The sequence below is a fragment of the Jaculus jaculus genome, chromosome 2, assembly GCF_020740685.1.
Source record: "Jaculus jaculus isolate mJacJac1 chromosome 2, mJacJac1.mat.Y.cur, whole genome shotgun sequence".
Lineage (NCBI taxonomy): Eukaryota > Metazoa > Chordata > Mammalia > Rodentia > Dipodidae > Jaculus > Jaculus jaculus.
The window spans coordinates 34,802,286-34,829,502 of NC_059103.1; the positions used below are offsets into that span (position 1 = coordinate 34,802,286).

General features: G+C 38.4%; 1 protein-coding gene across 1 annotated transcript; it reads right to left on the reverse strand.

Moving 5' to 3' along the window:
• LOC101611716 (vomeronasal type-2 receptor 116-like) lies at positions 1–27,217 on the reverse strand. The gene is made up of 5 exons (XM_012950916.2): positions 26,948–27,217; positions 25,802–26,605; positions 24,566–24,793; positions 23,976–24,099; positions 1–905 (listed from the first exon to the last, which is right to left on the reverse strand). Exons 1-5 carry the CDS (start codon positions 27,188–27,190, stop codon positions 1–3), a joined length of 2,304 nt encoding a protein of 767 aa, XP_012806370.2. The 5' UTR covers positions 27,191–27,217.

The following is a 27,217-nucleotide window of genomic DNA, read 5'->3' on the forward strand; positions in this document are numbered from 1 at the left end:
TCATGTATGTGCTTTGTATATAAATTTTTGAAGAGAATTTCTATCTGGTCTGAACAAAATAATGAAGCATTTGGGGGCAAAGATGCAACCTAGCAGCCCTGCACTGGAGGCCAAGATGGAGAAGACCTCCACAGCTGCCATGGCCTTCCCCTTGGTGCTGTGGTAGACAGGAAGGAAGGTGACCCACACACTGCAGAACACCAGCATGCTGAAGGTCAGGAACTTGGCTTCATTGAATGTGTCAGGAAGGTTTCTGGCCAAGAAAGCCACAGTGAAGCTTGCTATGGCCAGAGATCCCAGGTATCCCAAGACACAGTAGAAGGCAGTGGCTGAGCCCTTATTGCACATAATGGTGATTTGTCCATGTTCAGAATGTGCATCTCTATCAATAAATGGAGGAGATATCCTCAGCCAGACTGTACAGAGAATAATTTGGATCAGGGAGCAGATGGGAATGATGAAGTTAGGTGCCCCTGATACCAGCAAACACCTCATCCTCCTCCCAGGAGCCGTGGCCTTGAAGGCCAGGACCACAGTAACTGTCTTTGTGAAGACAGCAGACACAGCCACCGTGAAAACCAGTCCAAAAGTGATCTGTTGCAGGATGCAGGTGGCTGTGTTGGGATGTCCAATGAAGAGCAGGGAACAGAGGAAACAGCACATCAGGGAGATGAGAAGAATGTAGCTGAGAGTGTGATTATTGGCCCTCACAATAGGAGTGTCTTGGTGTTTCACAAAGATCCCAAGAACTAGAGCTGTGAGTGTTGAGAAGCACAGGGCCGCGCAGGCCAGAGCCATCCCCAAAGGGTCTTCATAATCCAGAAAAGTCACAATTTTTTGGATGCATTGAGTTTGGTCCGTGTTGGCATACTCATCACTGGAACACTTCACACACTGATCTGTATCTGATACAAAAGAGAAAGTGTCATCAATAAAGATCGTATATTTCTGTTATTCACATAACACCTAAAATTATTCCACTAGATACACTTGGTAAAAATTCCCCTTCTTTGTTAATGAAGATTACAATTATAAAATACCATTTAATCAATGCCTATTCTCTTTATGGTGAAGTAAACAAACAGCTATTTCTGTTATCTTCTATTTTCATGTGATCATTTTCTTTTTGCAAGAAAGCCAAAAGCACTTTTTGTCTGAGCACATTTAGGATTCTATAATAATGTTCTTTAGAGTAAGAACTTCTGCATTTAGGTCTTTCAACTGTGACCAGAATTGTCCATCAAATGGCCTTTAGCAGGCATATTTTAGGTCAAGGTTTTACAGCCTTCCACATTCCTCCCATAAATCAGTACCAGAAGACCAAATGCTGCACAGTCAAGTTTCTAGCAATAATGACCCCTCTCCCCTGGAACCAATTTTCTGTTGCAGTTACATTCTTATTGCTTGGTCAAAGCCTAGGCCAAAAGCAGCTTATGGGAGGAAAGGTGTTTATTTTGGGTTATTCTCACAGGGAAGTTTCATGCTGGCAGGGAGAGCTCAGCATGAGCAGAAGTTGGACATGACCCCACAGCAGGAGACAGCAGCAGCAGGAGATTTGCTGCGCTCTGATAATACACCACTAAGCCTTCCCCACAACACCACCTTCCAGACTGCCATCATCTGAGAAAAAGTCACTCAGAACTTAAGAGTTTATGGGGCCCATCAATTTCAAACCACCACACATTCTAATTCCAGTTACTTTAATCTTCTCACATTTTAGGAATATTTTCTAAATTTGTAGTCAAATGTAAAGGTTTTCAATTTATTCTTATAGAAATCATTTCACCATATTATAAAATTTCATGTTTTTAATGTAGAAAATTTTGTTCAAAAATAGTATTGAAAATGAATATTCAAAGAATATTCAAAGAATTTTATGCACAGTAAATAAAATGCAAAACATCCATAAATGCTTGAATACATGAAAATAATGGTGTGGTAATGTACTAAAATACTACTCAGTGAATGGCAATACAGATAACACAGATAAGATGAAATTCAACATAACGCTATGGAAAATAGCTTGGCAAAACAGGAATGACTGTTACACTATTGATTCACAGAATATTCTGTAATAGTTCATATGTAATTTTCATTAAAGTTTGATAACATATGAAATATATTCCATATAAATACTAGGAAACAAATTATATTTCTACAAAATTCTACAAATAAACTCAATTTAAAGTAAGAAGTGGATGCTTAGAGATGTGTGAAGGACAGTAAATGCCAAAATCCAGTATAAAAGATGAAAATAAAGATTTATGAAAGTGATGAAACTACTTATCTTGGTTTTTCTATGACAACATGTCTATATAAAGTATGTAAAGTAATGAATATTTTATTAGTATCTTGATACATATCAATTATGTATTGGGATTTTTAATTTAATTTTTTAAAGTTAAAAAAATTACAATTTATTTATTTATTTGTGTGTGTGTGAGAGAGAATGGGCGCATCAGGGCCTCTAGCCAATGCAAATGAACTCTATATGCATACACCACCTTGTGAACTTGGTTTTACATGGGTTCAGGAAAATCAAATTTGGGTCCTTTGGGTCCTTTGGCTTTGCAGGCAAGGGCTTTAATTGCTAAGCCGTCTCTGTAGTCCTAAAAAGTTTTAAAATATATTTTATCTGTTTATTTAATTTATTTAAGACAGAGGCAGATAGAGAAAGAGAATGCAAGTGTCAGGGCCTCTAGCCACTGCAAATGAACTACAGACACATGTGCCCTCTTGTGCACCTATCTGGCTTCACATGGGTACTGGGGGATCAAACCTGGGTCGTTTGGCTTTGCAGGCAAATACCTTAACCACAAAGCTTTCTCTCCACCGCTAATTTAATTTTTAAAAATTCTCTCTCTCCATTACTCTCTCTTTCCTGTTCACTCTCTCTTTGTGCACACACACGCATGCACACACACTCTCTCTCACACACACCTGGGTCCTCTTGGTGTGGCAAAGAAGCATCAAATGCTTGCACTACTTTCAGTGTTTGGTTTTTGTGGGTTGCTTGGGGATTGGACCTGCCTGCCAGGCTTAGCAACAATTACCTTTAACCAATGAGCAAACTTCCCAGGCACCCATACGGCTTTTTTTGAGGTAGGGTCATAACACTCCAGCCCTTGAATTCACTCTGTAGTCCCAGGCTGCCTCAGACTCACAACAATCCTCCTACCTCTGCCTCCTAAGTGATGGTACTAAAGGCATGTGCCACAACACCCGGCCACAAATGACTTTTTATCATAAGATATTTTTCTGTTGTCAGACTAGTTTTTTTTTAATAAACACCATTTAATAATTCATATAGGCCATATGGAAGAAGACATTTATCAGCACAAATATAACCAAAAGGGTTATACCCAACATGTATAAACTGGTAAGCAAAAATTTAAGTGAGTTAATAGTTTAAGTGGCAAAATATATGATTTTCATATTTGGTGCACCAACATAGAAAAGTCTGGGATAGTGCATGAAGCAGCGCAGGGTCAGCAGGGAGTGGCAGTCACGCAGGCTTGAAGGCGTGCGGCCTGGGGTCAAGCCGAACTTCCGAGAAGTGTACTTGAGACCTGGGAAGGCAGAGCTACATGTTCTGCGCTGAGCGTTGGGCCCTGCAGCCTTCCTCACCTGTCCTTGTGTTGCTCCCTGTTTTCCTTCTGCTGATTCTGACAGAATGATATGACTGTCTGCAGTTGTTTTCCTGGTCTTGCAAAGGTAGAGTAGTTCCTTTTCTGTTCTGAGAAGCATAAAAGTCTGAAGCCCTGCAAATAAACTTGTCTCAGCCTTGCTGGGATCCCTCCAACCCGAGCCTGCTTCATTTCCACTGACCATTGTCAGGAGAACCTGCATGCTGGTACGTGCTGGTCACTTACAAAGCAGTATGACTGATAAGTGCTATTAAAAATGTTAACTGCTACCATAAATTACCAAAGGGGAGAACTTCAGAATGAGTATCATGTTTTTTTTTTTCTCCCAGAAAATTTATTATTTACAAAATAAAAACACCTCTTGTAAATACAGGTATTGTACACTATCCATAGTCGTATTGTATATACTTAAAAAGAGTTTGTAATATCCATCAGTTTCACTCCAAATGACTGAGTAAAGGAACTTTAGAAGATTTACTAAAATAAAACATCAGTAAAAATGCTGGAATTACAGCAATTACTATCTTTTAAATTACTTTATTTTTATTTATTTATTTGCATATGTGTTTGTATATGATCATACCAGGGCATTTATTACTGAAAATGAATGCCAGTCTGGCTTTATATGGGTGGCTAGGCAACTGAACCAAGTGAGCAGGTTTGCAAGCATGTACCATTTTCTTTATTGAGAACTTTTTAAGGAAGTCAACTGTAATTTCATAATAGTCCCATCCAGTTATCATTTAGTTTTGATTTTTGATTAGTCATTAGAGACAGAGAGAGAAAGAAAGAGGAAAAGAGGGAGAATGGGCACACCAGAGCCTCCAGCCACTGCAAACAAACTCCAGACACATGCGCCAGCTTGTGCATCTGGCTTACATGGCACTTGGAGAATCAAACCTGGTGTCCTTAGGCTTCTCAGGCAAGTGTCTTAACCACTAAGCCATCTCTCCTGCCCCAGTTATCATTTTTGTTACCCTCTGTTTGCAACCATTTTACTCAGAAAACCCACGTTTTAGATTCTTGTGTTTTTTGTCTCATATTATGTCCATCTTTGTCCTCCATGTCAACATGTTGATGAGCATTTTGAACAGAGGGGAAGAGTACAGGTCTTGTGGTTGTATTTGAAACCACTGTGGGATCATGAAAAGCACCTGTTGGTTCATGTCAGAAGGACAGTGCTGTAAAGTACTGCTGCTCACACGGTGGCTCTTACATTCTTTCCATCCCCTCTTCTGCAATGGTCATTGAACCTCAGAAGGCATGATAGATACTTTGTTTAGTGTTCAGCTCTTCATAGGTTTTTGTTTTCTGCTTTGATGAGTCTTGAGTCAGCTCAGTTTCTACTGTCACCTGGCTAGCAGTATTTACATTCTTTTCACTACTTCTTCTGAAATGTTTAGAGATGACTCATCCAGTACTAAACATTGGCCTTTCTTTTGTCATCATGAGTCATGGGTTTCCTGGGTATTCACTACCATCCAGTGAGTTTCACAATTTTAATTTTTTTACATCTGAATAAAACTCCATTGTGTATATGTACCACATCTTTGTTATCCATTCATCATTTGATGGGCATCTAGGTCCATTTCCTAACTATTGTGCATAGAGAAGCAGCAACATACATAGCTTAGTAAGACTAGTGTTTAGACTTGAAGGTAAGATGGCGGCATAGGAGCCATGCCAGACCAGCCTAGGGAGGGACTTAAGCAAAACCACAGCAAAATACACTCTTCTTCTGAAAAGTGAAGGAGGATAGATCATTCTTAGACACAATGGAGAAGCCAGAGAGACCAAGATTTGCCAGAAATGAGGAAAACAGCCAGAATCCCACTGAGGTGCTTGAGGCCTGCCAGTCCACTGGATCCGCACACCCGCCCGGCACTATCCGCCAGGTGCGCCAAGTGGCATCAGCAGCAGAGACCAAACAAGGGGAGTTTTCAACTTCATCAGCCTTCTTGCAAAATTAAGAAATCTGAAGATCAACTAAGGAGCTATTGAAAGGGACACAAGCAGAACTACAGAAGCAACTCCAGGCGTCTGCCTTCTCCCATCCCCCAGCCATTAGAACCACAGACGTCTGGCATCCAGTCCCCCCCCCCCCGCACCCCCGTGTGTGCAGCCAGCACAGCTGATCAGAGCTCCAGCTCCACAGTGCAACATGGAAGGATTCAGGTGGGCACTCAGCATTGGTGAGATTGGAAGCCACCCCAAAAGGTAACAAGGCTGACTCACAAAAAAACAAAACAAAACAAAACAAAAAAACCCCAAACAACAACAACACAAAGAAAACAGGTACACAGGCCTGCATTGGAATAGCTAATCGCTCTTTCCATGTCAGGGCAGGTTATGGGTTATATAATCTTGGTTGGCTTTACCATTTTCAAATAAGCTGTATTTGGGGGTTGAATATTGTTGCCTTTGATGCTCTCATATTTATAGGGCCTTCGTCTTTTGCTTCTGTTATTATTGGGGCAGGGTCTGATCCAGATCTAGGCTGACCTGGAACCCAATTCAGAACAGAAATCTCTACCTCCCAGCTGACAATATTAAGGGTGTAGAACAACACACACCCTTAGGGATTTTGGCTTTATAAGACTATCTGTTTCTTCTAATCCCCACATACTTTGCATACTTTGTGCTGATTTTTATTGAATGTGTACATTGCTCAGTTGAAGTTTGGAATTTTTCAGTAGTTGTTCCACCCAGTCCACTAGGATACCTGCTTATCAAGCAACTCAACACCTATGACTACTTCTGCGGCTGGATTGGGGTACAAGAGTTACACCTGGCACCTTAAACTCATATCCTGAAAGTATATAAAGGTGGATTGCCAGATCTAAGAACACTGCAGATAAGTAGAAAACCCAAGCATCAAATCATTTCAGGATGCAAAAGTTACTACATTATAATACAAGAAACACAAAGAATCATGATAATATAGTCCCACCAAAAATTATAAATTTATCAGAAATGATCACCAATGAGACTGTTTTAGATGAAATGCCTGACAAAGGTTTCAAATAAATGATGATATCTATACTCAAAGAAATCAAAGAAGAAATGAAAGGAATCAAAGAATAAAACAAACTCCTGAAAGAACACAGGAAACTAGCTTAATGAAGCAAGGAGGTCATTACAAGACATGAGCAAGGAAATAGAAATGCTGAAGAAAAAAACAGGCTGAAATCCTAGCGCTGAAGAACACAGTGAAATAAAAAACTCAGTGGAAAATCTCACCAGTAGAATGGATGAAGGACAGAACAGAATACCTAAACTAGAAGACCAGGTGGGAGAAGACCTATTACACTCCAACAAAGAGAAACACAAGCTAATAGGAAGGTATGAATGGAAATTTCAAGATATTCAGGACACTATGAAAAAAGATCAAACAAGAATTTAGGGTATAATATAAGGAGGAGAATTTCATTCCAAAGCTGGGCATGGTGGTGCATGCCTTTAATCCCAGCACTTGGGAGGCAGAGGTAGAAGGATTGCCATGAGTTCAAGGCCACCCTGAGATGACAGAGTTAATTCCAGGTCATCCTGGACCAGAGTGAGAGTCTACCATGAAAAACCAAAAAAAAAAAAAAAAAAGAATTTCAATCCAGAGGCTTAGTAGGTGTTTTCAACAAAATCATAGAAGAAAACTTTCCCCAAATTGGGAAAGAAATGCCAATGCAGATACAAGAAGCTTTTAGAACACCAAACAAGCAAAACCTTGAAAGGACCTCTCCTAGCCATGTAATAATTAAACTACTAAACACAAAAACAAAAGAAAATATATTAAAAACAGTTAGAGAGAAAAAGCAAGTCACCTACAAAGGCAAGCCCATGAGAATAACTGCAGTTTATGAGAATAACTGCAGATTACTCAACACCAACTCCAAACGCCAGAAGGGCATGGAATGATGCATTGAAAGTTATGAAAGATAACAACTGTCAACTAAGATTACTTTATCCTGCAAAGCTATCTATCCAAATTGATGGAGAAATAAGGACATTCCACAATAAAAACAGGCTAAAGAAATTTATGGCAACGAAACCAGCTCTACAGAAAATACTTTAAGGACTTCTTCACACTGAATAGAAAGTAAAACACACATAGAAGGAAATAGGAAAATATAAGCTGTACTCAACAGTTAAAACAAGCAAGCAAAGGGAAAATAGGAAACACTACAAAATAAGAAGAATGGCGAGAATAGATGCATACCTTTCAATAATAACTCTTAATATCAATGGCCTCAATGCACAAAACAAATGCATACCTTTCAATAATAACTCTTAATATCAATGGCCTCAATGCACAAAACAAAAGACACAGGCTTGCAGACTGGATTAAAAGGCAGGATTCTGCATTTGTTGCCTCCAGAAAACTCATCTCTCAATAAAAGATAGACACTGCCTTAGGGTGAAAGGATGGAAAATGGTATTTCAAGCAAATGGGCCAAGGAAACAAGCAGGGGTTGCTATCCTAATATCTGACAGGAAAGACTTCAAACCAACATTAGTGAGGAAAGATAAAGAAGGTCATTTTATACTGATTAAAGGAACACTCAAGCAGGAGGACATTACAATCCTAAACATATATGCACCTAACATAGGGACTCTCAGTTACATCAGACAAACACTATTAGACTTAAGGTCACAGATAACATCAAAAGCTACGTAGTCTTAGGTTGTCCTGGAACTCTCAGCAATCATTTTACCTCTGCCTCCCGAGTTCTGGGATTTAAAGGCGTGTGCCACCACATCACTGGGTCATTTGATTTTTTTTGATGATAGCCTTTCTGACTGGAGTGAGACGGAATCTTAAAGTACTTTTATTTTGCATTTTCCTGATGGCTACAGATATTGAACATTTTCCAAGAAGTCAATTGACCATTTGTATTTCATCCTTTGAAAGCTCTATTCAGTTCTCCACCCCACTTTGTGACTAAGTTGATGATTACTTTTATTACTTAGTTTCTTTGAGTTCTTTGTACATTTTAAATATCAAACCTTTGTAAGTTGTTGAATATTAAACCTCTGTAAGTTGTATAGCTGGCAAACATTTAATTCCATTCTATAGGTTGTCTATTGACTCTGTTAATGTTTTCTTTAGCTGTACAAGACCATTTTAGTTTCATGATACCCCAATGGTTGAGTGGTGCTCTTATTTTCTAGGTTACTTGGGTCTTATTCAGAAAGTCCTTCCTCGTATGTCTTGGAATGTTCTCCCTACTTTTTCTCTAGTTGTTTCATGGATTTAGGTTTTACAAATTTGTGCAGGGTGAGAGAGCCTACATGGCCTCTTTTATAAGGACACACACATCTTTTTTGAGGAGGCCATGCCCTGAGATTTTAAATTCCCGAGGTTGCACATCTTCACCTTACAGTATTCAAGGTTAGATTTCAACTCATGAATTTGGGGGTAAAGTTAGACATTTGCAGAACAGGAAACCTTTCCCTACATCTTTTACTTTACCTATTTTATTCCATAGACATTTCAAAATTTTACGCCTTATATTGAGAACTTTGGTCCATTTGGAATTTTTTTTGAAGTCTATTTGTCAGATTGTAGAAAAGCAAGTTCATACCTGAGGGCTTTACTCTATACTAGAGTTGCTTGCTTAGTTATGTTTGTTGCTTATTTATTCACAATAGCTAATAATTGGAATCAGTCCAGAAGCCCATCAACAGATGAATGAATAATGAAGACTTTATGCATGTACACAGTGGAATTCTACTCAGTAGTAAGGAATAATAAGAAATAATGAAATTTGCAGAAAAATGGGTGTACTTGAAGAAAAACTATACCAATTGTGGTTGCACAGGCTCAGAAAGATGAATGCAACATGTTCTCTCTCATATGCGGTTCCTAACATACAACAACTTGATTCATCTGTAAGTTATAGTAAGTACCAGCAGCACTGTCAGTGGAATACAATGGGGCTAGATGAGAGTAGGGACAGGGAAGTATGCTTGACAAACACGTGGAAGGAAAGAATGGAGGGTGTGAAAGTATCATGGGTAATAGGGGTAAGGGAAGATAGGATACAAACACATAAAACTAATGATGGCATGAATCAGTACCATAGAAACCTTCCTACTGGTTATCTAATTGAAACATACAAATATTGGCTCCTGGTTAAGATGGTGAAGTAGTAGCCATGTCAAAGTAGACTGGAATTAGAAAAAAGTAAAGCAAAAAAGAAAAACATGCATGCCAGGCAGGTAGGTAGTGCTGAGGAGGGACCAGGCCTGCTGGTTCCTCCCAAGGGGTTGAGGAAGAAGGGTGAACATTGGACAACTCAGAACCTCTCCTAGTCATCGGAGGAAAACCACACTGAGTCGGGAGTCTTGTCAAAGCAGGAACTTGCTTTATTGTTACAGGCAGTTGCCTATATAACGTTGAGAATGAAGGCAGAGATTCTAGGATGGGGGAGAGGTAAGGGCCAATAGTAATCTGTGACTATTAAAATGATAATTTCAACTCCTCCATGGAAGTAGCAGGCAAGAAGCCATTAGGCATCTTGCTGAGTCATAGCTGGCCAGAGACAGATCACCAAACTTTAGCTAGGCTCAGGAAGTTCCACTAGGCCTCATGCCCAGGCCTTTCAAGGCCCAACACATGCAATATCCCATTCTACCAAAAATGAAGGCATGTAAGTAACACCAGCAGAGAAGCACGTTAGATCCAGAGCTTCTAGCAACCACACAACCTGCTATAAATCAGCTCCAGCCACCGTTATGTTAGAAAAAGCTACTTTTCCAACCCTTCCTGAGCTGGCAAGAACAGAACTACAGTGAAGGGACTCTTCAATAACCCTGACATTGAAAAAAATTAAAACACCTGAAGTTTAAGAAAATTGGGTCCAACTGAGCAGCTCTAGAACCTCTTACCCACATAATATTCAGCACAGCTGATATGAAGAGCTAATCTCCTGACCTAACCAGCCTAGCCAAGCCCACGGTGCAAGAAATAAGGAACCAGCCTCACACTCAGCATAGACAAAACAGGAACGGCCCCCGGCCCCCCACCCCAAGGTAAAAGTGCTGTTTTACCCGGGAGCAATGCCTATCCCCAAACCAGGTATAAAGGCTTTCACTGGAAGTGCAAATTGCACCTGCCATGTCAGAGAAGGTTGCTAAATAATACCAGAGTACAAAGCAATTCAAAACCTAGCCCAGCAGGACAAACATACTGATGTGTTACATTTAGTTGATGTACTTTTAGTCAATTTTGCCATTCTTAAGTTGTGCTTTGGGGATGATTTTTGTTGCTTTTGTTATTTCTTTTAGCATCCTTTTTTCCTTTTCTTTTTACTATGTCTTTTTTTGGGACAGGGTCTCACTCTGGCATAGGATAACCTGGAACCTATTTCTACTCAGGAATCTCAATATTCCAGTTGACAAGATTAAGGGTGTGAGCCAACATTCCTAGCCAGATTAAGGCATTTGGCTTTGTTAGTTTGCATATTTGTTTAAATCCCTACTCTACATACATATTCTATGCTGTTTTTGTTTGTGTGTGTATATTGCTCAGCAGGATTGCAGAATTGTTCTGAATATTTCTTCATCCAGCCTACTATTGGAATCTTTCTACACCTTTCCTTACCTCACAAATTGTTTACCTTCTGTGTCTTTCCAACCTCTTTTCCATACCCTTTCTTCCTTTTCCCCTCCTTATTCGCCATAACTTCAACATTCCACAGGCTCAATAATTCTCACATCTGTGGAAACCAGAAGTGCCCTCTCCCAGACATCTGGGCCACCTCCAACACTTTTCAAAGCTAATACAAACCCTTACACTAATTCACCTTATACTGTTTCAACTTCCAAGGAACCAAAACCCTAGTATATTTCTATCACTATTGTTGTTTGACCCACCAACTATTATTGAAATAATAAATGTTAATTGATACTATAGTATTTTCATATCACTGGAACCTTCAGCTCTTACCTTGAAGATATAACTTCTTATATACATGTGTAAGAATACAGCGAATAACTGGAAAACCAAGCACTTAAATAAACCAAGATGGAAAAATCTCTACATTACAAGAAACACAAAAAAGTCAAGACAATATATTCCCTCCAAAACTTATAAATCCAACAGAAATGGCCACTGATGACACTGATTTTGATGAAAGGTCAGACAGAAATTTAAAAGAATGGTTATAAGTATGTTGAAAGAAATCAAAGAAGGGCTAGAGAGATGGCTTAATGTTTAAGGTGCTTACCTACAAAGTCTAGGGACCCAGGTTCCATTCCCCAGTGCCCACATAAGCCAGATACACAAGGTGGTATATGCATTTGGAGTTCGTTTGCAGTTGCTAAAGGCCCTAGTGTGCCCATTCTCTTTCTCTCCCCCCTCCCTCCTCTCTATATACATATATTTCAGAGCAAAAATTACGAAATTAAGAAGACTGGCAAGAATAAATACACATCTTTCAGCAATAACTCTTAACATCAATGGCCCCAATGCCCCAACCAAAAAACAAAGACTTGCAAACTAGATTAAACGGCAGGTTTCAGGTGGGCATGGTGGCACACATCTTTAATTTCAGCACTTTGGAGGCAGAGGTAAGGGGATTGCTGTTAAGTTTGAGGCTAACCTGGATTATAGAGTGAGTTCTAGGACAGCCTGGGCTATAATTCAAACTTACCACAAAAAAGGCAGGATTATTCTGTTTGTTGCCTCAAAAACTCACCTATCCATAAATGACAGTCACTACTTTAGTGTGAAAGAATAAAAAATGGTATTTCAAGCAAATGGGAAATGAGGAGGTGTTGCTATTCTAAAATCTGACAGGATATACTTTAAAACATTAGTTAGGAAAGATAAAGAAGTCACTTTATATTCATGAAAATAACAATCCTATGAGAGGACATTGCGATTCTAAACATATGTATCAGGCATGGCTGCCCCAAATTTCATCAAACAATACTAGAGTTAAGGTCACAGATAACACCAAGCACAGTTGTAATGGGAGACCCCACTCTCACCAACTTTCAAGTCATCCTGGCAAAAAATAAACAGAGAAACATCTGGATTAAAAGTCATCATAGAACAAATGGATATAACAGATAGCTACAGAATATTCCATACGAATGCTGCAGAATACACATTATTTTAGGCAGCACATGAGACATTCTTTAAAATAGACCACATATTAGGGCATAACGAGAATCTTAACAAATATAGGAAAATTAAAATAACTCCTTGTATTCTATTGATCACATTGGTATTAAACTACAAATCAATAGCAAGAAAAAGTATAGGACAAAGACAACATAGTGGAAAGTAGCCGTATACTACAGAATGGGTCATGAAAGAAATTACACAGTAAATAAAACATTTTAAGTAATCAATTGATAATGAAAAAACATACAAAATGCAAGGAGAAACAATAGGCAAATTTATAGCTTTATGTGCCTATATTAAGAAATTAAAGAAGTTACAAGTAAACAAATTAATGCTTTGGAAAAAAGAAGACAAGGTGAACTAAAAAATTGGTTGATATGAAGAAACAAGAATGATCAAGATAGAAATTTATAAAATAGAAACAAGAAAAAAAAGTCAAAGAATCAATGATATGAAGAGTTGCTTCTTTGAAAGATAAACAAGATTGATATACCCTTAGCAACACTGACCAAAAGAAAGAGAAACGAGATGCAAATTAGTAAAATTAGAGATGAAAAAGGCACCATTACAAGCAATGAAATTCAGAAAATCAAAAGGATATACCTTAAGAACATATGCTCCACTAAGTTTGAAAATGTGAAAGAAATGGATAATTTTCTAGATACATATGACCTATGAAAATTAAAGCAAGATGAGATAAGGCATTTAAACAGACTTATAACACTTACTGAGATCAAAGTAGTTATAAAATAAAATATCCCCCAAAAATGTCCAGGTCCAGATAGATTCACTGATAAATCCTACCAGGCCTTGCCAAAAGAATTAACACCAATGTTTCGATAATGTTTCCTTAAACATAAAAGGAAGCAATACTCCCAAACTGCTTTTGTAGAGACAGAATTACCCTGATATCAAAACTAAGGAGAGACCCAACAAAAAAATTACAGAGCAATCTCCTTCATGAACATAGATTAAAAAGTTCTGGGCTGGAGGGATGGCTTAGCAGTTAAGGTGCTTGCCTGCAAAGCCAAAGGACCTCAGTTCAATTCTCCAGTACCCATGTAGGCCAGATGCACAGGGGGGTGCACCCATCTGGAGTTCATTTGCAGTGGCTGGCAGCCTTGGCGTGCCCATTCTCTCTCTCTCTCCCTCTTTCCCTCTCTCAAATAAGTAAATAAAAATAAAATATTAAAAAAATTCCCCCCAAATACTGGCAAACAGAATATAAGTATAATATATCAAAAAGGTCTTTCACCTTGACCAGGTAGATTTTATCCTGGAGACACAGGGATGGTCCAACATACACAAATCAATAAATGTCAAACACAAAAAAGAATATGTGTAAAGATCACTGATTCAGAAAAAGGCATTTGAAATAAACCAACCTGCCTTTATGATAAAAATCCTAAAGAAACAGGGGATAAAAGGAACATATCTCAACATAATAAAGGCTATTTATCACAAACTGATAGCCATCATTATACTAAATGGGGAAAATTTAGAGCATATCCACTAAAATCAGCAATAAAACAAGGGTGTCCACTGTCCCCATTCTATTTAATATAGTACCGGAAGTCTTAGCTATAGCAATAAGGCAAGTGACACAAATGAAAGGGATACAATTAGAAAAACAACAGGCAAATTATCAGATGATACCAGAAAACTATTAGAGCTGATAAACATTTTCAGTAAAATAGCAAGATACAAAATTCACACAGAGAAATCAGTAGCCTTCCTGTATACCAACAGCAAATATGCTGATGATGAAATCAGGGAAGCACTCCCATATTTGCCTCCTAACATTAAATGAATAAAGTAGCTTGGACTACACCTAACTAAGGAACTGAAGGATCTCTACAATGAAAAAGTTTAACATATTCATGAAAGAAATTGCAGAAGACACTAAGGAAATGGATAGACATCTCCTGTTCTTGGAATGGAAGAATCAATATTTTGAAATGGTCAATCTCACCAAAAGCATCTACATATTTAATATAATCCCACCAAATTTCCAGTGGGATTCTTATTGGAAATAGAAAAAAGCTTGGAATTTACTTGGAAGTGCAAAAACCCTTGACTAGTGAAAGCGTTATTGCACAACAAATACAGGGCGGTAGTATGACCACACCTGATTTTAAGATATATTACAGAGTCCTAGTAGCAAAAATAGCAGGAAAGAGCTATGCTGCATGCAGCTTTTGGGGAGAGAGAAGTTATCATCTGTGTTCAACAGCAATGAAACCTGTAAGCCATAAGATTGGCAAAACAGGCAAAATGTGTCAACTGAGCTGGGTGTGGTGGCGCACGCCTTTAATCCCAGCACTCAGGAGGCAGAGGTAGGAGGATTGCTGTGAGTTCAAGGCCACCCTGAGACTACATAGTCCCAGGTCAGCCTGGACTAGAGTGAGACCCTACCTCGAAAAACCAAAAAAAAAAAAAGTGCCAACTGCTGCAATAGTGGCATGTCTGGTATGCGGAAAACAAACTTTTATCTGATTGAAATGGAGGCCCACTCCACAGCAGGGAATATATACCTGCTACTGAAAACCTAAACAAAAGCTTATGACAGGGATTCCCTAAGTCCTAGGGGAGTAAGGCCTTCTCTTGTCTAGCTAAATGCATATATTATGTGAACCAAATTGCCCTCAAAACAGTTTTTATGTTTATATCCATATATTAATGCTGCTCTCACTTTTAGCTAGAGAAACTTCAATTTTTAAGTGGTGGCAACCGCCGGGCTGACTCAAAAGTTACCGTAGTACTGAGAAGAAGTTGCAGTAAAGTGTCTAGCACTGATGATATATGTCTATTGCACCCTCAAGGCTCAGGGTCCATTGTCGAAGAAGTCATGGCAAGAATATAAGAGACAAATGAAGCATAGGACTGCTTACAGGGCAATCTTCCAGACACAAAATGGCCTGGATATTCATGATCTCACAGTGCCTGTCACAACCTACCCAAGACCTTCATAGTAGGAGGGAAAGATGATGACACAAAAATAGAAGAGAGGGCTAGAGAGATTGCTCACTGGTTAAGCCACTTGCCTGCAAGCTAACGAGTCAAGTTGGATTCCCCAGTACCCATGTAAAGCCAAGTTCACAAAGTAGTGCAGGTATCTGGAATTCATTTGCAGTGGCTGGACATCTTGGCATGCCTACTCTCTCTGTGTCTCTTCTTTCTATCTCTCTCTCTCTCTGCTCACACATAACTGAATAAATTATTATTATTATTATTATTTTATTTTTACTTATTTATTTGAAAGCAACAGAGTGAGAGAAAGAGGCAGATAGAGAGAGAGAGAGAGAGAATGGGCACGCTAGGGCCTCCAGCCACTGCAAACGAACTCCAGATGCATGCGCCCCCTTGTGCTTCTGGCTAATGTGGGTCCCGGAGAAGTGAGCCTCCAACTGGGGTCTTTAGGCTTCACAGGCAAGCACTTAACTGCTAAACCATCTCTCCAGCCCTGAATAAATTATTTTAAATAAAAAGCAAAAATGTAGAGGAGAGACTAATTGGAAAGAAGAAGGGATTCAATAGAGGGTGGACTTAAGAGGGAGAGAATGGGAATGAGGGTGGTAATAATGCTTTAGTTTTTATACTTATTGAAACTGTTAATAAAGTTAAAAAGATATAATTAAATATCCATGCAGTTAGAAAAGATATCTAATCTCTTAATAAAAGGTAGTGCATTGTCTAGGCAGATGTACCAAGTAGGGGGCAGAGAGAGCTTAACCCTAAAACCATAGGCTCCTGCTGGTGAATCCTAGTGTCAGAACTGGGTACCAGTGGTACGTTGGTTAGGGATATCCACAAGGTCCCCAAGTAATGCAAGCCATTACCAAAGCACTTGACTTCCTACCAGTTAAATGGCAAGACCCTATTACTGATGACACCACAGGCTGAGGTCATAGAATATTGAGAATAGAGAAGGAATCCTGCTTCCTGATAGCTAGCCCTCATAACAGCTAGAAAGTGTTATGCAAGCATTCAAGGGACAAGGATCAACAATAGTGTGAATAGGAAGGGCATCCTGAGAGCTGCAAAATCAACCAGCCAGGCAAAGATGCACACTCCTGCGCCGTAGCAGTACACATGCTATGAAGGTAATAAACTGCTCTGTGATTTGATACAAGGCCCACGCAGTGGGAGGGAATTTATACCACACACTAAGATCCCAGTCAGAACCCAATAGATAGGAAGATCATAGACTCTATAGGGAAGCTCTCACTGTTCTTCGGCTAAGAAGAGAGGTTACTCCCATCAAAAAGTCTTATAAATGACTGTGATGATCTCACTCTTGGTTAGAGACTCTGCCTTTTACAGATTCCAGTGAATACTAGGGAGACTCAATATCTGTTAAAATGACAGGAAAAGAAAGCCCACTGTCTATCAGGAGATAAGTTATCTCTGTCACTTCTAGCACGGCCCCCAAGATATTAAGAGGAATGGTAATTTGAACAAGAGTGCTGCTGGTCTGAGAAACATCTCTATGGAGACTGCAGTAGACAATGAGAGTCAAAACTCATCAGAGCTGAAATTCAGAGGATGGAGAGAGCGCAACACTAAAGGAGACTTATATCACATCAACCAAAGCTCAGGGATTATTGAGGAGGAGGCAGAAAGATTGCTGAGGCATTGTCTACCCACACCAAGACTGACTGGTGTACTCATGAAACCATAGTGAATACCAATAACCACATTGAGAAGGACATTCAGTGGAATGGAGGAAAGGAAATATAAGAGCATAACCCAATGGTACTATGACCAATATGTAATATGTTCATATACAAAAGTTAACAATTAATTAAAAGAAAACCATAATTTTTCCTTGTTCTCATTTCCTTGGAATACTTTTTTCTATCCTTTCCCCGTAATTTAGTATCTGTCTGATTGTGAGGCATTGTTCTTGGAGACTTTAAAGATGGATTTTGTTTTCTAATGCAACCTGCTAGTCTGTGTCATTCAAATGAGGAATTTAGACCATTAATATTCAGAGATACTAAAGAAAAGTGGGTGCTTATTCCTGTCGTGTTGAATATCTTTGTAATATTTGGTATTATAACTGGTTTGTAATTGATTACTTTCTCTGTAGCTCTTTGGATATGTTTATTTTTCTCTTTCTTTTTTTTTAATATTTATTTATTTGAGAGCAACAGACAGAGAGAGAAAGAGGGAGAGAGAGAGAATGGGCATGCCAGGGCCTCTGTCCACTGCAAATGAACTCCAGACATATGCACCCCCTTGTGCATCTGGCTAACCTGGGTCCTGGAGAATCGAGCCTTGAACCAGAGGCCTTGGGCTTCGCAGGCAAATGCTTAACCACTAAGCAATCTCTCCAGCCCTGTTCTTCTCTTTCAATACAATATATCTTCCAGTACCCTATGTAACACTGGCTTAGTAGCCAAATTTTCTTTAGCCTGCTTTTATTATGGAAAGTTTTCCCTTCAATATTGACAGACAGTTTTTTGGGGGATACTATTCTGGATTTTCCTCTTTGGTGTTTCACAGTGTAAATTACATTGCTCCAATCTCTGTGGATTTTGAAGTTTTGATTGAAAAATCAGCTATTATTCTGATCGAACCTTCCTTAATAGGAAACTTGGTTCTTTCTTGCAGCTTCTAATAGATATTCTTCATTCTGTACATTGAGCATTTTAGTTGTATGATACAGGGAACTGCTTTTCTTGCCACTCATATTTGCTGTTCAATTTGCCTCATGTACCTGGCTGGGCCTCTCATTCCCTAGATTTGGGGAATTTTCATTGAAAATATTTTTTTATGTCTTTTCACGAAGTTCACCTTCTTCTATGCCCTTCATTCAAAGATTTGTTTTTTTCATGTTGTCTTGTAGATTTTACATGCTTTGTAATGCACTTTTTTTTTGTTTTCGCTGTGCCATAGTCCATATATATATATAATTTTTATTAGCATTTTCCATGATTATAAAAAAATATCCCATGTTAATTCCCTCTCCCCCCACACTTTCCCCTTTGAAATTCCATTCTCCATCATATTACCTCCCCATAACAATTGTTGTACTTACATATATACAATATCAACCTATTAAGTTCCCTCCTCCCTTTCTTTCTCTTCCCTTAATGTCTCCTTTTTAACTTACTGGCCTCTGCTACTAAGCATTTTCATTCTCATGCAGAAGCCCAGTCATCTGTAGCTAGGATCCACATATGAGAGAGAACATGTGGCACTTGGCTTTCTGGGCCTGGGTTACCTGACTTAGTATAATCCTTTCCAGGTCCATCCATTTTTCTGCAAATTTCATAACTTCATTTTTCTTTATGCTGAGTAGAACTCCATTGTATAAATATGCCACATCTTCATTATCCACTCATCAGTTGAGGAACATCTAGGCTGGTTCCATTTCCCAGCTATTATAAATTGAGCAGCAATAAACATGGTTGAGCATGTACTTCTAAGGAAATGAGATGAGTCCTTTGGATATATGCCTAGGAGTGCTATAGCTGGGTCATATGGTAGATCAATCTTTAGCTGTTTTAGGAACCTCCACACTGATTTCCACAATGGCTGGACAAGATTGCATTCCCACCAGCAGTGTAGAAGGGTTCCTCTTTTTCCACATCCCCACCAACATTTATGATCATTTGTTTTCATGATGGTGGCCAATCTGACAGGAGTGAGATGGAATCTCAATGTAGTTTTAATCTGCATTTCCCTAATGACTAGTGACGTAGAACATTTTTTTTAGATGCTTATATGCCATTCGTATTTCTTCCTTTGAGAATGCTCTATTTAGCTCCATAGCCCATTTTTTGATTGGCTTGTTTGATTCATTATTATTTAACTTTTTGAGTTCTTTGTATATCCTAGATATTAATCCTCTATCAGATATATAGCTGGTAAAGATTTTTTCCCATTCTGTAGGTTGCCTCTTTGCTTTTTTTCACTGTGTCCTTTGCAGTGCAAAATCTTTGTAATTTCATGAGGTCCCAGTGATTAATCTGTGGTTTTATTGCCTGAGCAATTGGGGTTGTATTCAGAAAGTCTTTGCCAAGACCAATAGGTTGGAGGGTTTCCCCTACTTTTTCCTCTAGCAGTTTCAGAGTTTCAGGTCTGATGTTAAGGTCTTTAATCTATTTGGACTTAATTCTTGTATATGGAGAGAGAGAAGAATCTATTTTCATCCTTCTGCAGATATATATCCAGTTTTCAAAACACCATTTGCTGAAGAGGCTGTCTCTTCTCCAATGAGTATTTTTGGCATTTTTATCGAATATCAGGTGGCTATAGCTACTTGGGCTTACATCTGGGTCCTCTATTCTGTTCCACTGATCTACATATCTGTTTTTGTGCCAGTACCATGCTGTTTTTGTTACTATGGCTCTGTAGTATAGGTTAAAATCAGGTATGGTGATACCACCAGCCTTATTTTTGTTGCTCAGTATTATTTTAGATATTCGAGGGTTTTTTGTGATTCCAAATGAATTTTTGAATTGTTTTTTTCTATTTCCATGAAGAATGCTTTTGGAATTTTGATAGGGATTGCCTTAAATGTGTAGATTGCTTTTGGTAAGATTGTCATTTTCACAATATTGATTCTTCTAATCCAGGAACAGGGGATGTTTCTCCACTTTCTAGTGTCTTCTGCAATTTCTTGCTTGAGTGTTTTAAAGTTCTCATTGTAGAGATTCTTTACTTCCTTGGTTAGGTTTATTCCAAGGTACTTCATTTTTTTGGATGCAATTGTGAATGGGAGTGATTCTCTGATTTCATCTTCTGTGTGTTTGTTGTTAGCATATATGAAGGCTACTGATTTCTGTGTATTTATTTTGTATCCTGCTACATTGCTGTACGTTTTGATCAGCTCTAACAGTTTGCTAGTAGAGTTTTTAGGGTCCTTTATGTGTAGAATCATGTCATCTGCAAATAATGATAACTTGATTCCTTCCTTTCCAATTTGTATCCCTTTTATGTGTGTCTCTTGCCTTATTGCTATGGCTAAGACTTCCAAAACTATATTAAATAAATGTGGGGACAGTGGACACCCTTGTCTTGTTCCTGATTTTAGTGGAAAAGCTTCCAGTTTTTCCCCATTTAGTAATATGTTGGCTGTAGGCTTGTCATAAATAGCTGTTATTATATTGAGATATGTTCCTTCTATTCCAAGTCTCTGTAGGACTTTTATCATGAAGGGATGTTGTATTTTGTCAAACGCTTTCTGTGCATCTAGTGAGATGATCATGTGATTTCTGTCCTTCAACCCATTTATATATTGTATTACATTTATAGATTTGCATATATTGAACCATCCCTGCATCTCTGGGATAAAGCCTATTTGGTCAGGGTGAATGATCTTTTTGATATACTCTTGTATTCTGTTGGCCAATATTTTGTTGAGAATTTTTGCATCTATGTTCATGAGGGAGATTGGTCTGTAATTTTCTTTTTTTGTTCTATCTTTGCCTGGTTTTGGTATCAGGGTGATGCTGGCCTCATAGAAGGAGTTTGGTAGAATTCCTTCTTTTTCTATTTCCTGGAAAAGCTTAAGAAGCAATGGTGTAAGCTCTTCCTTAAAGGTTAAAAAAACTACTTACTTCCAAGCATAGAGGGCAAGAGAGGGAGAGAATAGGCATGCCCCGGCCTCTAGCCACTGCTAACAAACTCCAGATGCATATGCCATTTTGTGCATCTGATTTTACATAGGTACTGGGGTATCAAATCCAGCAAACCCAGGTGGTTAGTTTATGTAGGCAAGTACTTTAACCACTAAGAAATCTCTCCACCCCTGCAATCAACTTTTTAAATTTGTCATTCATTTTATGAGAATGATCCGATTCTGCCTTGCCATCAACCTTTTTATTCCATACTCTGTATGGTAGAGTGCACGAGTGAAGTTTACCACTGAAATTTTTTATTTGACTTGCTGACTTTCATTTTCAGCTTCATTTTGGTTTGGTTTTCTTCAGCATTATTATCTTCTTAATGAACACTAGTTTCATATCCTGAATTGTATCCTGTATTTAATTCACCCTTCTGTATTCTTTTGGACATCACTCAAGAGTTTATCCCTGTCACATTTTAAACCCCTGAGCATATTTATAATTATTCTTTTGAATTCTTTATCTAGAATTTCATCTAAGGTATTCTCAGTGTGACAATTACTATGGGATTTGTGATATTCGAACAAGGCATATTGTCTTTTTTTTTCATGCTGAATATATTTTGAGGTTGAGACTAACCCATATGGAGCCCATTCATGGTTTTTGGCTTTGTTGGTTTGTGTTATATATACCTTTGTCCTGAGGAAGCTTAGGTCTCTGCTGTCTGTAATCCAAGTTTGTGGCTGGTTTTGGATCATCTGAGTGATGATTGAAGTTTGGTTTTGGTGGCCACTCATGGAGTGGCTTTGTCAGTAGTCCTGTGCTTCAGTTGGCTCTTATATTCTTGCCATGACTTCTGCTGAAATGGGCCCTGAGCCTTGGGGGGGGGGTGTGTGACAGAGAAATATCAGTGCTGAACGCTTTACTTAACTTCTCCATACCATGGTAAATTTTGAGTTACCCCAGCAGCTGTCAGTACCTGAAAAGAGGTTTCTCTAACCAAAAGTGAGAGTAGCATTAATATATTGGTGTAAACATAAAAAGTGCTTTGAGGGCAGCTTGGTTTATATAATATATGCATTTAGCTAGACAAGAAAGGGCATTATTCTAATAAGATTCATGACACCCCTGTTATAATCTTTTGTTTAGGTTTTCAGTACCAGGCATATATTCCCCACTATGGAATGGGCCTACATTCCAATTAGAGAACAGTTGATTCTCCACATGCCAGATATGCCACCATTGGACCAGTTGGCACATTTTGCTTGGTTTGCCAATCTTAAGGCTTGCAGATTCCATTGCTGTTGAACACAGTTAATAACTTCTCTCTCCCCAAAATCTGCATGAAGCATAGCTCTTTCCAGTTTTCTAACTACTAGTCAATAGGCAGGAGGTTTCCATCTCAGCTTCAGATTGATTTCTCAGTGACCTTCAGCCTGAGAATGTGGAGTCTTTAGTAATAGGGTTTTATCCTCTGCTTCTGATGGGCAACCAAGAACCTTAGCATGGGCTGTAATATTTTGGGGGCATTAAAGCATTCCTGGGCAATAATTCACTAGAAGTTCTCCCTCACCAGGTGCTAAGATCTTGGGAGTAGAGTTGTGGGCAGTAGCTCCTGATCTGGGAAGCAAAATGTGTGCTCTGTATGGTCCTGAGATAGTAGGTTATCGTGTCTGGAGAGTGAAGATGGTTTGGCCTGTAACCTGCAGAGAGAAATCTACGAAGGACCCAAGATGGTTGGGAAACATTGGCTTCTGACCTGGATAGAAAGCTTCACAGGTACTGAGACATGGGAGGAGGGTTGTGCAACACCAATAATTGTTTTTATCATTCATCCATCTTATATACTAAGGAAATTTCAATCTGAAAAATACATGAGCTATTAAAAAAATGTGGATGTTACCATCTATCTAATCACACAGTAACTTAGCTTACATTTATTGGTGATTTATATCACCATCTTGAACTTGAATGAGTATGTGTTATTTCCTAATCCAAGTGTGATCTAGAGGACAGTTAATTATTAAGTACAGCCCATTAATGATAGTATGCTCTACTGTAGACATTTGAATACACACACACATACACACACACACACACACACACACACACACACAGAGAGAGAGAGAGAGAGAGAGAGAGAGAGAGAGAGAGAGAGAGAGAGAGAGAGCCTTGTGTATATGTGTATATAATAAAGCATGTATCTAGATACGCCATGTTTCAGGAAAGTTGTTTGGCCCTGGAAAGGTAACCATGGGCAAGCTCATGTATTTACTTTTACTTCTAGTGAATTTATGTAATTTCAAAAAGGATGACATGTAGAGAAATATAATAGTACATGCCAACGTATCAGTAAGATATACAAATTTCATTCGTTTTTGACAGTAAAGAACCATTTGTGGACAAGTACTATTTGCAATGCTTCTAGAATGCTGAGTCATAGAATTTGGTTGAAAAACAGGGAACACGTCATTTCAAAGGGCCAACATCATTGATCATATCAACAAAATGATTAAATTAAGAAAGAAATTTTTATCTATATCTGTATTCCCATTCTGCTCCCTAGCACAGTCTTATAGCTTATAGAAGTGAAAGTCAGAAATATTCCCCAAATACACTTACATGTCACATTGGAAATCTCATTCTCTGCACAGGGAGTGCAGTCAAAACAGCAGTCTGCCTTTCCATCCTGAGGGGATTTCCTGAATCCAGGTCTGCAGGGAACACTGCACACAGAGAGGGGAACCTAACAGGATCAGATATGAGTTAGCAATAGTTTAGAGTTTTTCTTGTTATTTTCTTTTTTTTTAAAGTATTAATAAAACTTTTAATAAAACATTTAAATGAATTAACAGTAGTGCAGAAAATATCATTAAAATGTTTATATAACTACACACATCTTAAACCATCTTTTCTTGTTATTTTCAAAGGTATTTTAGAATATTGGGGAACTAAGAAATGTATTTTGTGTATTATTACAAACAACTAAAATGTCACATTCTATTTTGTACATTGTGTGATATTGTGAAAAAATGAATAAAGACATGGTACTTTCCAACGTGTCTAGAAGAATGAAAAAATCTAGGAAGGCTTCAAGTGGTGATTAGGAAGACAATACATTGTGTTTCACTAAGATGTGAGGAAGCAAAGTCTACCATAAGTTTTTGGTTACTGACATCTAGTTAGAGGAATTGAAATTAGACTCAACATGCCTGTTTTCTTCCTGTAGCCCACTCTATTATATCTTCATATATATATAATTGTTGCCCATGTGGAAAATGAGGGGAAAATTGCCCAATTTTTACTTTAATTCCAATGCCTTGTGGAAATTCCCAAGTACTGCAAATATCATACTCTGCATCTGATTTTTCTTTCTGATTAATATTCACTGGGTCTCCAACAGAGTTAATAAATTGGGTGTGTTTTATAAATTTTAGCACCTGAAAGATATGCATTGTCTTATAATCAAATGTGCCACACAATGTAACCAACACCCTGAAGAGGGGCTCTGATATATTCTTTATTCCATCTTTTAAAATGTATCTTTACTCCAAATACCCCAAAATAAAGTTTATAAAGTCAGAATAATTAAAGTCTTACAGGAGAAACTTCTCAAGTACATATACGTCAACATAATAGTGGTATAAAAATCTCCGCATGGTTTCTTGCATTACTGGGAGCAGGCATCACCAAGAATAATAAAGTGCTCAAATATGTGTTGAAGTGAAGTGGCTTCAGAATTACTTGCTACAATTTAGGGAAAATATTTACTGTCTTGAACATCTTTGTCCCTTGAAGTACAGATCTGGGATCCAAGGCACTGGCCCAGCAGTTGAAGGCAATTACTTGAAAGGCAATGACCTGAGCTCCTACATAAATCTAGCATAACACGGTGTCCATGGCTGGAATCTCAATGCACCTATGACAATGTAAGGCAAATTCAGGAGGTTACAGGACCATGTGAGCAAGCTAAACTGGTGAATATCATGGCAAAAGAACCACTGAGATCCAGTTTCAGAAAGATGGTGGAGGAAGAGTTCAAACACCCAAATATTGTCTTCTGACTTCCACTTGTATGCCATGGCACATGTGCCCACATATATGCATGCATAAACATTCACAAATAAAGAAGAAAAGTGCAGTTACTCTTCTTATAATAAACTAAGTATATCATAAAAATATTGATTTGTCATTTACATATTTCATATTGAAAATACATGGGATCAAATTATTGAGCTCCTGTGTAACAAAACCCTACTTTTTAAAATCTCTGTCATTCCATTAATTTTATATACTGAGATCTCACTTTATGTTCTGGAAAGTGGAGAAGTACTGAAATGCTCATATTTGGGAGAATGTTTACTAGATTCTTGGTTTGAGCATCTGAAGGACTCTGTAAGAAAATCACTTTGATGACATTACACACAATTCTATGGGTAACATACTACCTGTAAGTGGGAAAATGTCACTCCTCTCCAATACACAACTTGCTGCATCTCTACTTCCTGAACTAGCATCTCATGGAGGGTTTGTGCCACAGCGTACACTGCATTGTATAGGTTGTAACTCCAGCTACTCATAGCCATGTCAAAATGATGCCATGGCAACCATTCCAAAGAGCCATTGGATGAACAGTTCTTCAGTGTTTTACAGTGGGATGCTGAGGAAGCACAGTTATAATGCATCCACCCAAATCTGGGCATTAAAACATCTTCTATGTGTTTGGAAGTGTTAACTGTCCAAATAAATTCTTTAAAATCAGAAATGTCACGATGGTGATGTGAAAAAGTGATGGTCGGATGGGGTAAGTCTTGAGTGAAATCACGGTTTCCCATAATATCCCATTGTGAGACGGTGACCCAGATTCTTCCCATAACTAAATATTCCCATCTTTTAAAGCTCAAACCTAGAGTCGAGTTCATGTCACCATAAATGATAACAACATTTGCCGTGGATGTCACAATTCTCTTATCATATACTTCAGCACTTGTGAGGAATAAATGCATGCTCACTGGAAGTATATTAACAAAGGATGAACAGACTTGTTGTCTTTGCATCTCTTCTCTCATGTCTGAGAGAAACTGAATACCTTGGTCATCATCTAGGATGACCAGCCCCACCCAGGTCCAGCTGAAATGAGACATCAAGGAGACCATGGCATGGGCCAGAAATGTGTCTTTGGGAGCCATCTGATACAGATAAGGAAACTGTTCCTGGTCACTCAGGATAGGATGAAATGGACCAAAGGTAATCTAGGGAAACACAGAATATTAAAGTGTCATGAGGTAGAATATCAGCATCAGCAAAAAGTGTGACCTAAACCATATTAATCACTAGCTGGAATTAGTAGGAAAGATACTTTATTCTTCCCAGGTTAGTTCTATGCCACTTTCTGACAGAGTCTAGACAATTACTGAGTGGTCTAGTTGTTCTCGAAGGTTCTCTTCATACTTTCCCTGTCATTTTTCTATTATGAACAAGGAAATGTGAATAAGCAGTCAGTCTCTGAGTCATGATATTTTGTGCTACTTAGAACAACATAGTGATAAACTCAGAATGGGCAACCAATTAAAATCTCTCTCTCTCAACCTCACCTGTGGAAAACTGAAAAGCTGAAGAAATATTCCAAATCTGGCAGAAGTTTCCCAGTTTGGTCCTGTCAGCACTGCTAATGGTGATTCCATTTTGTTGCAGAAGTAATTAGGGACATTCAAATCTGAACTGTGAAGTAAACTAAAGGTAGTTTTCACTTTTTCCATATCTTCATAAATGTACTGTGGTTTAAATGTAAGAGACATATTGGGTAAAAGGTGAGTGTTCTTGTTGATCTCCCTCATGGCAAAAGCAATTACCAGAATGAACTG

Coding starts and splice junctions, on each gene's coding strand:
- LOC101611716 (XM_012950916.2), bottom strand. CDS start 27,190: ATGAGGGAGATCAACAAGAACACTCACCTTTTACCCAATATGTCTCTT. Junction 26,606..26,947: donor AGCTTTTCAGTTTTCCACAG/GTGAGGTTGAGA, acceptor GTGTTTCCCTAG/ATTACCTTTGGTCCATTTCA. Junction 24,100..24,565: donor GGGCTACAGGAAGAAAACAG/GCATGTTGAGTC, acceptor TGATCCTGTTAG/GTTCCCCTCTCTGTGTGCAG.